Raw genomic sequence first — 11,156 nt, 5'->3', positions numbered from 1 at the left:
ACGCTCTTATTTAAAAACATTGCATCTATTTTTACCCATTCCCCATCCAACATGGGAGCACACTGTACCTCTCACAGAGATGGAGAAGATGCAGAAAGGCAGACGGAGACAAGACGGGACAGGGAAGTGTTTTAAACTCATTATCTACCTTTATTAAAACAGAAAAATCATTGTCTAACACTGTTGCCACTTCTAAGACTAGACACTAAAGTTACAATGTGCTAAGATTGGTAATTTTTATACTCACAGGCTTTACGATAACACTAAAACTCACAATGAATTAAGCTAAAGCAGTACAGTGACATGTGCCTGCCCAGATGGGGTGTACTTTCAGTGTCTGTTATCAAGAGATGGGAAAAATACAAACTATCTTCTTGGGACCATATTTTCTGCATAGGCTTGCAGAAGGTTTTCTGGAATCATCAACACCAACAGACTTCTATGAAAAGCTACCACGTGATGTTGACAGCTCTACCCCCTAGCCACACCACTGGTGCAATACAGCAGCGAGAGCAGTCCGGGGCTAAGCAGAACACTACAGACACAGCAGCCTCTGGCAGGTGAAGTGGAAGAAAAGCTGCTGGCTGCCTATCAGCATGCTGAGTGGGAAGTCAGCAAGGTAATCCGGCACAGTAAATGAGCCTGTGCTCTACAAAACGCACCACCTAATCTCAGTGCTATGCTCCACCTAACAAAGAATGTGTCCTCTGTCTTGGATGCTTGTGGTGCAACCGCTCCACTAAAAGGATTATTGCTATAGCAACCGGAGCAATCAGGCTCATCCCCGCACTACTTTGGCAGGTGAATAAACCCCCAAAAAATGACCGTGGCTTTGTCACGACCCAGGCCCAGCAATGCAGGGGTGCTGTATCTGGGGCAGCCTGGTGACTTCCATCTCCTCTCAACACAAATAGACAGAGCATGCAGGCTCCTCCTTTCCTAGCCAGTGAACCAGATGGGATGTGACAGAGCTGCAGCTCAACATATTGCATGCCTCAAAGAAACTACTTTTCAGGAGAGCAGCCATCCTGTGAGATGTTGCAGAGCCTTGGCAGAGCAGTCCAGGTCTGCACCTCAGAGCTCAAAACAATGAGCTCTGCATGACAGGGTGAAGAGCAATTTCTGCCAACTAGACAAATTCCAGTTGTTATTGATTAAACCTTAACAGGAGTTAAAATTAAGACACAGAGATTTTTTCATATCTCTCTCCCAGCATTACTGATGGGCCATGGGGAGTCTGCCCACAGACCTCTGTCTCTTGCACGTGTCTTACCTGACAGTCGAAGTCCTGGAAGTTGCGAGCTGCATTCTGTTAACAAAAATCAGAGAGAAAAAAAAAAAAAAAAAAAAAAAAAAAAAAAAAAAAGAGTTCAGCACAGTACCCCAGAACACCCCCAACATCATGAAAGCTCTCCTCAGAGACCTCTGCTTCAGCACAGTCTAAGGACAGCAGCAAAATGTGAGACCCATACAAGAAAACACCAAACAAGTTCTGCCCATTACTATACAGCAAGTTTGCTGGGGGCTGTCCCAAGGCTGTCAACTAAGGAGAGTACCCTGTGGACACAGTTGAGAGTTGAGCGCATTTGAGTGGGGACAGAGGCACGTAGGAAGGACCCTGACCAGAGTCAGGCTGGTTGCAAGGTTGGGTTTTATCTGGTACTTGTGCCCATTAACAATTTGAATGCAAAACTCTTGAGGGGACTGCCACTAGGATCTCACGTAATGAGCGCAAGAGAACAAGCAGTCAGGTACTCTGCCATAACTGCTGTGTGCGTTAGTATGTACTGTGCCACAGCAATCGCAGTGACCTACAAGCTACTGAAACCAGAGTGCATGGGAACTGGGCTCAGCAATTCACAACAGACTTTTCCCAGAGGGTGACACCATGTCTACAGGCAAGCACAGTTAAGTACAGCACACATTTGGTGTACTGCAAGTTCGCATGTCTGCAGTAACTTGTCCGTATGCCCACGTGCTTCATTAGACTCTGGCTCTGCCCACAGAGCAGGTTATGCTACTGCGTGCTGTCAAATGCTGCAAAAGGCTGAGCAAACCATTTGAGACAGCACAATAACTTGGGTATTTTAGGCATAGCACCTTAGTGCTAAAATTACTTCTAGGACCATATATGCGCAACAGAAACACCTCAAACATTTCTTCTGGCTGAGCACCCAAACTCCTCTCCATGTGTAAACAAATGGACCTGATGTCCTCCCCCAAAGCCTTGTCACATTAGCAAGAACATGGGTTGCTACCTATGTTCTTCAGTCTGAGATGCTGAAGCTGAGATATCTGCAAATCTGTTTTAAGAATCCCCCAGTGTTAAGTACTGAACTGTGTCAATGTTTTGAACGTGACATGGTACAAAGGACCAAATCCTCAGAAAATAAAAAGCAGCCCCCTCTTATTTCAGTTTAAGAACCTGTAGTTAGTTGAGGTTTCTGACGCTTCTCATCTACCAGGTTATAAAGAAGGTAAATTCATTCACTCACAACGGGTAAGGACTGCAAAAAAGCCTATGAAGAAATGAGGAATTTCTGTACCCAGCACTGGACCTGGATGGCGCACGCTAAGTAAAGAAAAGGTTGATCTGAATTTGTGCTGAGAAAAGCACGATTGCCCGGGGCAGGGAGCAGGGAGGAAACGACACCAAGCAACCAAGGAAGGTCTGCAGCTGCGTTGCTTGTGATCAGGGTACACCACCACGCGCAAGTAGCAGCAGTGCTGACGTGTCCTGACTCAGGTAATAGATTTTAACAAACTGAAATCTGACTTCAAACCATTAATCTACTATTTGCCTTAACTTGAGAAAGTCTAAGACTAAGGCATGTTTTTCAGTCCTCTGAAGGTGTGACAGTTGCAGCTCAAAGGCAAAGAGCTAGCTGGAACGACCCAGTCCAGCCTAAGGACTCTCCATTCAATCACCCAATTTAAGCTCCTGCATTTCAGTAACATGTCACTGGGGCTATGTTAATAGGAGTCAAAGGTGCCAGAATTTGGACCAGCCAGAATAATAAAGTGTCATTGGAATAAGTTTTCTGATGAGGTTACAGGCAGTATTCTCTTTTTCTCTCTCTTCCAATTAAATGGGAACATTTTTCTTCCCCCGTATAAAGTCACTGCATTTTAGTGAGCCTGAATGAGGTGAACATATTAAGTTACACACAAACATAAAAGTGTTTGCATTCTTTAAGTCAGGCTTGTAATTTTCTGCTGACTTAGATTTGAGACAAAACAAAGCCAGGACTCAGTGGTCCCCAGTGGCATGAACAACATATGACACATTTCCATTTCCCAGGCAATTCCACTGGTTTTAGAGTTTGAGTATTAAGAGACCAGAGCTGCTTTCCTCTGTTTAGCCTTTGTATCTGAAGAGTCCATGAGCACTCACCCATTAGCACCTTAAGAGTTTTACTGTACTATTTCTGGCCATTAATCCGTGCTGGCTCACACTCCTACACCTAAAGTGGGTTGGTCAGGAGAATCTTAGTGAACAGCCAGCTCAACGCTTTTTGGACTCCGATACGCTGCACAGAACAGCGTGTTGCGGCACCACACCCATATGCTCCATAAACTATGTCTAAAAAGCATGTGTGTATTATTTCAAGCTTGAAAGCATTAATAAGGGCCAGACCTCAGAGATGGTAGCTCCTCGAGGCATTTCTTTTGTTACAACGAAGTGTAAAAAGGAGAACCACAGCACACTTCTCTTACCACGCAGTGCTGACGACAGTTCGGGAGCCACTCCGCGTATTTTTTCCTACTGAGATAGTATATACTTCCTGTAACTTCAAAACCGAGTCAAGGAAACCAAATATCACTTTGCACGTGCCCTTCTGTATGCTGGTTACCACCACAGGGCTGTTGAGGTAAGCACTCTGCATTTAAGCCAGCACTGTCCTAGCTGTTAGCCAAGAGAAGTGGCTGTGCAAGTAACACCACGGCAGGGACCCGATGGGCCTGGACAGGCAACACCTGACAGAGAGACTGAAAACTTACAAAGTGAAAGTACTTTGCTTTGGCATGCTTCAATGCATCCCACTAGGTCAGCTCACTGAAGCCAGGGAAATCTACCCTCTTGAACTCAAACATGGAAAACCCTAGGAGAATCCTGAGCCAGATCAGGGGCACTGCACTGAGGAAGGTTGTCTTCTGTAAACATTTATCTCTCATTCTGAAGTCATAAACTTTTTTCAAGGCCTTTCTATATTTTTATCTGCTGGCCTATGCTGATTTTGTTCTTCCAAGACTCACCCTCCCTGGAAACATTTTAAAAGTTATGTTTAAGCTATGGTGGAAGCCTAGCAGTCAGCACTAGACTGTAAGAATAGGCAGGTGGACGGCAAATTCTGGCTGAATTTTTAGATTTTACAGATACTGGGTGGCAGATTTTGGGTGAATTTTTAGATTTTACAGACACTGGGTGGCAGATTTTGGCTGAATTTTTAGATTTTACAGATACTGGGTGGCAGATTTTGGCTGAATTTTTAGATTTTACAGACACTGGGTGGCAGATTTTGGCTGAATTTTTAGATTTTACAGATACTGGGTGGCAGATTTTGGCTGAATTTTTAGATTTTACAGACACTGGGTGGCAGATTTTGGCTGAATTTTTAGATTTTACAGATACTGGGTGGCAGATTTTGGCTGAATTCTTAGATATTACAGATAATAAACGGATACACTACTACCACACTGAAGAAATTAGCAAAAACTAAGCAGCACAGACTAAAACACAGCAGAATTTCAGAGATTTCACCCATTTTGGGTGGGAGTCTGCACTAGACAGCACAGTGTTCCGCAAGCACACAGTGAGTGGACAAAGTACCACAACCCTTTGGCAGTACAAGCCAGTTCTTGATGTCAGCCATTAAACAGCAAAGCATCGGGAACTGCTTCACATCCCATCAAACTTGGCTGTTAGGTATGGGAAGTGACCAAACTGCATTGCTCACCATCGCAATTTGCAGATGCAAGATTCTAGACCTTGTTGGGATGGCCCATAACAACTTAGGCACTCAGAGCAATGGCTGGGCTCGTGGCAGAACCTCAGGAGGCTACGTCTTTCCTAAAGCCCAGATGGCTCTCCTCCAGCCCACAGAAGACAATGAAAGCCTTAAACAGCTGCTACAATACAATGATTTTCCAGAGTTTCAGTACTGCATGAACCTGGACTGCTCTAGCTAGGCTCTGCAGATATTAAAAGGAAATAGCTCTCTATTACTAAATCCAGGGAGACAGAGCTGTTTTAGGGGTCAAAACACAAAAGGATAATTTAAGACAAAAGATTTTTAATAAAAAAAAAAAAGTAAGTAAAAAAAGAAAATGGGATACAATCTAAGGTTTCTCTAACAAGCACGAACTTATTAGAGGTTCTACAGCTCCAGGTCAGAAATGGTACCACCTTTCCAATTTCTGCACTGCCTTTGTAAATCCTGAGTACAGGCATGACCATGGCCAGGACTCCAAACTTACCTGAACTGTGGTGGTCTGTCTTTCCCCGAGACTTTGGAAGAGTATGTGGTGGTGGATTATCGGACTGGGAAAGCATTTCCTGTTTTTCAGTACTTAAGGTACTTCAAGCTGTAAACAGACTCTGGCAATCAGGGCTCCTGGCCAGACATGAAGTCAGCCAGAGCACACCTGCGAGCGCAAAGGAGCAGCTAGCATTACCTTATCATTCAGGAGCGGTTTGATCTCTGTCAACTGAACATCCTGCAGTTCGTCCATGGTGCTGGAAGCAGAGCCAATTAACCCTCAGAGCAGCAAACGGCTGATTCTGAAACAAAGGCATATTGTTAGAACCAGTATTACAAGAGATGCTAGCCAAAGCAAGCTTTAAGACCTCTCATTAGACTTGTATATGCTCAAACTGAAGCCTGAAAGCCTGACAGAAGCTGGTTCTTGGTGCAACACAAAGCACCTGCAACTGCAGAAGGCAAAGAGCCATGCTTGCACTGAGTGCATCAGGTGTGGTGCCCCTTACCCTGTACACTGCCTTGCCCATTGACAGCTATGCCTGAAAGTGCAGGCCTTTCTGCTCAGAAAGCCTGGATCCACGCTGGTACTTCAGCTGTACTCTGCCTGGAAGTGAACTGGAAATGACTGGAATACTGACATCTCGCTGCCATGCCTGACACACCTGTACCACAGCATCCAGCCACTGAAGAGCAGCCTGTGCCTGTAACTCATGGGACACGCAGCCAACACCATATTTGCCCATGGGAGACAAGAGGCGTGGAGATCTGAGCGCCTTGTTGGCAGAACGTAACCCAAGGCAGCCTTTGTTTTGTGAGGGGGGATATAAAAATGGCCCCCAGATAGTCCTGGTGCAGTTGAACATGTGCAGGGTAATGCTGTTAATTGTGGAACCCAATCAATCATTCTCCATCAGGTGGTGCGGAGTCACCAAAGGGAAGAAAAAAACGTAAACAACAGTACGTGAGGTCTGTGAGAAATCACTGTTACCACAGAGCCAGGGAAGAAATTTTCTACAAAATAAATACAACAGGAATGATGGAGGAAAAATATGGCAGAGTTTACCAGGGATTTAATTTTTATTCTAAAGGCTCTACCTGTGTTTCTAGTCAGGAGAATTTCTAGAGCAGGCCGTTGCAGCAATATGAAGAGCGCTCTGGCAATATATGATCGTGCCTGATGGTGCAGATTATTTGGTTGTTCAGGAAAACTATACATATGACTGTAGATGGAATAAAAGAAGGCATGGACATAAGCAGGGACAGGAATAGGCATGTGGTGGGCTTCCTGGGCGTTAGCCGAGTGTGCTAGAAAAAGACTCTCAAACACTGTCACAAATCAAATTCTTTGTCCAAGATAATATTCTGCTGCTAACCATGGAAGAAAAAAGTGGAAAAAGAGTGCTGCAAGTGAGTTTCTCCAGCCACCTTAATCCCACATGCTGCCCTAGGAAGGAGGGGTTCCCTTCACCCCATATGCTGCGCAAAGCTGCGCATTCTTGTGTGCCAGGACTAACGCTGCTGCAGCTGAAGCCTGAAGCCAGTCTGGCACAAAACAAATGATAATGCCTTTTCCCTCTGAAAATTGGCCATAGCAACTCCCTTCTCTTTTAGCTCCGTTGTTTTGGAAAACTTGAAATTATTCTTATTTTTCAGATTTTTTTTGTTGTAAAACACACCAGTTGTGAGAATTCCAAGAAACCAGTTAATTTACAGGTAACATTCCATGTACCCAACAACAAATTTTTCTTCAGAAGAGCAGTAGGAGTCATTACATAATGCACTGTAAGCCCCAGAGGAAGAGCTAGTCACTTTAATTCTGATAAGGCATTATGGAGACTAAAAAATACTTTCTACTAAGGAATCACAACTTCTGTATACACCGGGACTGATTAACAGCTCAACATCTACCAGGTTCCCTCCCGAGCAGCATCTCACAAGGTTACAGGCACCAAAGGGACTTCAAACAAGCCTCACAAAGCTTGTCTGCAGTGGGTGACAGACAGTTCTGGAACAACCATCACATTATCTGGAGAGCTGATTACTCCTTTATGCCCCTTTGAAAAGGCACCCACTGGACCTGAGGGCAGGTAGGAAGGTGATGCTTATTCCTGGGGTCACCCAAGAGACCAAGAAGTTGTCTGCTCTACCCAAAGGGATTAAAAAACTATGCAGCCACCAGCCACCTTTCTCTGTGGGTTTTTATACACAAGGGATTGGTGAGTTAGGCTTGTTTTGCGGTTCATGAGTCTGAGGCTCACACCTAGCATTTTTGCCTAAACCAGAGCCTACGCTGAAGCAGGGTATCTAATACTCACTCTCTACGGAGCTCTGACTGACCAAACAACTCAGAGCACCAATTGCTCTGCGGAGGTTGCTCAAAGATACTTTCTAAAGCTTTGCAGATATTCCTCCTAGCTTCCCCTGAGGTACACAAAAAGCAACAACTCGCCAAGAGCCCTGGGGTGCATCCTGCCCAGGGACGCAGTTTGCTGCTGATGCAAGCATGCCAGCCCACGACGTGTGTAAAGTCTAGAGAGAGGGAGACAGGTACATTTTGTAAATCCCATGCACTACTTTGTTAATCATTTGTTATATGAGAATAACAAAAACCTAAGTAGGTGTTCAAAGCAAGGATTATCAAATGTTTTCATCTCATCAACCTCTATTTCATACTTGGTCTTTAGATGCAACTATAGCGCACAAAATAAACATCACTCACAAATTAATCCGACACTTATCTTCCTGGTCCACTATTGTTCCAAATACTGTTTCGGGGAAGAGGGGTCTCTATGGACTAAGGCAACAAACTGCTGTGTTATACCTGCACGGGGCGTCGCTCCTTTGTTAAAGCAAGCTGGGCAGCAACAAGAACGGCTGCTGGGCTCAGAATTAGCTGAAACTTCCTTGAGAGAAGACACCACCTTCCATAACACCAACCAGGCTCATGTAGCTGGGAAAACTTCTGCAGGGGGAGCACACAGGAAGAGTAAGAGATGTGCTCTGCAATGAACCTGCAGCACCGTCAGCCTGCCAGACCCCTCAGCTGGGAGCAGACACTCACCCAGGAGGCAGGAGTAAAAGCAAGACCTCTGAAGGGGCCAGGGGACCGAATGCCAATGTGAGCCAGGAAGCCACTGAAATTGCTCAATTGAGAGCAAAATCAGACAGAAAGATTGAACTTGCACAACCATAAGTGGCCAGATGGTGGATTTATTTTCTAAACCTTTTGATTCTAATCTGCTCATCCAGCAAATCTGAGTTTTTTCTGCTTTCCTAGAAACTCAAAGCTTTTTGAAGGTTTTTTTTAAGAAAAAGGTACAGGTGGTCCCCATCACTGCTTGCAAGCAGCTTTTTCCAGATTGCTGAACCAGCTCTTCCCAATCCATTCCCTTGTCAACTCTCTGGAAAGCAGCTGTCGCAGCTGCGGGACTTCCTTTGGATCTGTTCAGAGGATATTCAGCAGGCAGATGCATGCACTTTCTCTTCACAAGGTCTTGCAGCCTGAATGTGACTGCCCTGGAGGGTCACTTGTCATCACAGCATGAGATCTGACTCGCTCTACGTGATTATGCACCACAACTTCACCTGAGCACTCTGCTATGCTAACAGCAACATGACTTTTGCTTTGAAACATGGCAAAGGGGCACATTTCTCAAAAAAAAGCGGCCACAAAAATTTCTCAAAAGAGAACGCTTTGTAGCAGAGAGACCTGGTAAAGCACATCTCCAAAAGCAGAGGCCAAAGGAAGGGTGGGGTATTGGTGACCTGGGCTACCCTCCACTCCAGCCATGTTAAAGACTCCTTACAAAAGATCTGCAGCCGTGTCTGCCCAGGAAACAAGCAATTCTCTCCCTCCACTCCTCCTGTTATTTAAAGAAACAAATGTGTCATTTCATAAACTGAAAGCAAGTTTAAAATACCACAACAAAGCAGAATAAATATTCATAACAGAGAAGGGCTCTGTAGAAGACAGGCTACAGGCAAAGCAAAAGGTTTGCCTGGAATGATCCATGTATAAATCATAACGTTTTTCTGCAAGTGTCCCAGTACCACCTGCTTTGCAAGTATTCCTCTTGCTTCCATTTATATATGGCTATAAATACACTCAAATACCCCAATTTAAAACATTCCTGAAGGCCGGAGTAGACTCTCTGCTCTTTGAAAACGAGGAAGACAAGAACTGAGGAAAGACATTTGTCGAATCATTAGCACAAGAGACCAGAAATCAGGGGAGGACACAGAAGGCTGCAGAACACCAAGGCAGGCGAGCCTCTGAAAGAAACCATCTACCTACAAATAAGATCTGAAATACGTGCTTGCATGCTTACTCCAAGATAAGGGTGCTCCCAATTTACATCATTTCAATATACAGTAAAAGAAGTTGTGTTAAAGTAAGTTCAGTAAGTCAAGAGCACGGATACTACAGCTGTGCACCCGCAGAGCCAGCGGCGTAAACTGCACTGCCTGCGGGTTCTTCAGCTCTAGTTTCTGCTGGGTGAAGTTCTAGCAGTACCGCTCCCCACAGGGTTACAAGCTGCAAGAGCCAGGCCTTGAATCAAACTCTCTGGGCGTCTCCTTGAATATTGTTTCATTATGGAGGTGCAATTGCTCTATGCCATCCAGGAACTCAGTGCAACAAAACCTTGTATTCAGACTCTGAAAATTCTTGTTCATTTGTCTCTTGACTCACACATCAACTTGACCATAGCTTCTGATTTTTAACTCCATAGTCCATTACACTCCCACTTTGCATGTTAACCACATTGAGGCAAAATTGCACCAGACAGTTATCGAGCTATTCTACAACACATGGCATTAAACGTACCTGAACATACGCTCTCCTGTTTGGCAGCCCAGTCCAGCAGAGGCCGGCTGAAGAAGCCTTCTCTCCAGGGACCAACTACACTACAGTCATGACAATCTGGGCTAGGTTTCCAGGAACTGCTCTCTGTCACAGCTACCCACTTCTTGCAAGATAGAAAGAAGAAATGTTGCTCCAGGGCATGCAAAGGAAGATGGGAACAACCTAAGAATTTGCAGCCAGTGCAAGACCAGAAGTAAGCTACCCATGGTCCTCAGGCTTGCAGCTCAGGTGTTTGTTCAGCCATGTGTGTTGTGCAGCTTTTTGCTACAGCTTTTCCCTTTCTGCATGTAGGGATCCTTGCCTCCTGTACCTCTCACGTGTGGGAGGACAAGCTACCTGGTGAGGCTCCTCAGGCTGGTCAGGCAGACAACAGTCCTGGCATACAGATCTTCAGTAAAATAAGTTTCATTTACGGCCTTTGAGACCCTTGGGCTTTCCTGTTACGTTGCTCCTCAGCCCTTTGTAAGCCTCTTGACAGCAGTGCACTTCCTAACCACCTGCATAGGCTACTCTGCTTTCTATCCTGAAACGCTGGCTGGCACAGTAGACTTCCAGCAAAACAGGCAAAGGGTCCAAATTCACTTTCCTAGTGCGTATTTTCCTAGGTTACTCACTTTGTGTTCCAGCTCATATATTTTTGGGAATGCACCACATGCTGCTCCACCTCCAAGACAAACCACGAGCCTGCAGAGATTAACTGCATTCCACTTAACCAGCACAGCGTCAGCTACTGCACACGAGCAACAGCAGCTTCGCAACACAGCGTGCTCCTACCTCCTTTAAATCTGAGCTACACCCAGGACAGGAAT

The 11,156-nt window shown here is 45.2% G+C and overlaps 1 protein-coding gene across 3 annotated transcripts in view; it reads right to left on the bottom strand.

The window, feature by feature from the left end:
• The window catches only part of NDRG3 (NDRG family member 3), a 58,312-nt gene that overhangs the window by 28,700 nt on the left and 18,456 nt on the right, over nt 1–11,156 (bottom strand). For all 3 annotated transcript variants that reach the window (XM_035893376.1, XM_035893371.1, XM_009638015.2), the window contains exons 2-3: nt 5,677–5,782; nt 1,274–1,309 (exon numbers count right to left, since the gene is read on the bottom strand). In XM_035893376.1, the coding sequence (XP_035749269.1) occupies nt 1,274–1,309; nt 5,677–5,733 (93 nt within the window). In that variant the 5' untranslated portion in view covers nt 5,734–5,782. The remainder of the gene's footprint in view (nt 1–1,273; nt 1,310–5,676; nt 5,783–11,156) is intronic.

Source organism: Egretta garzetta, unplaced genomic scaffold, assembly GCF_000687185.1.
Source record: "Egretta garzetta isolate BGI_Z169 unplaced genomic scaffold, ASM68718v1 scaffold440, whole genome shotgun sequence".
In the NCBI taxonomy this organism is placed as follows: Eukaryota; Metazoa; Chordata; class Aves; order Pelecaniformes; family Ardeidae; genus Egretta; species Egretta garzetta.
This window is presented reverse-complemented; position numbering and strand designations above follow the sequence as displayed.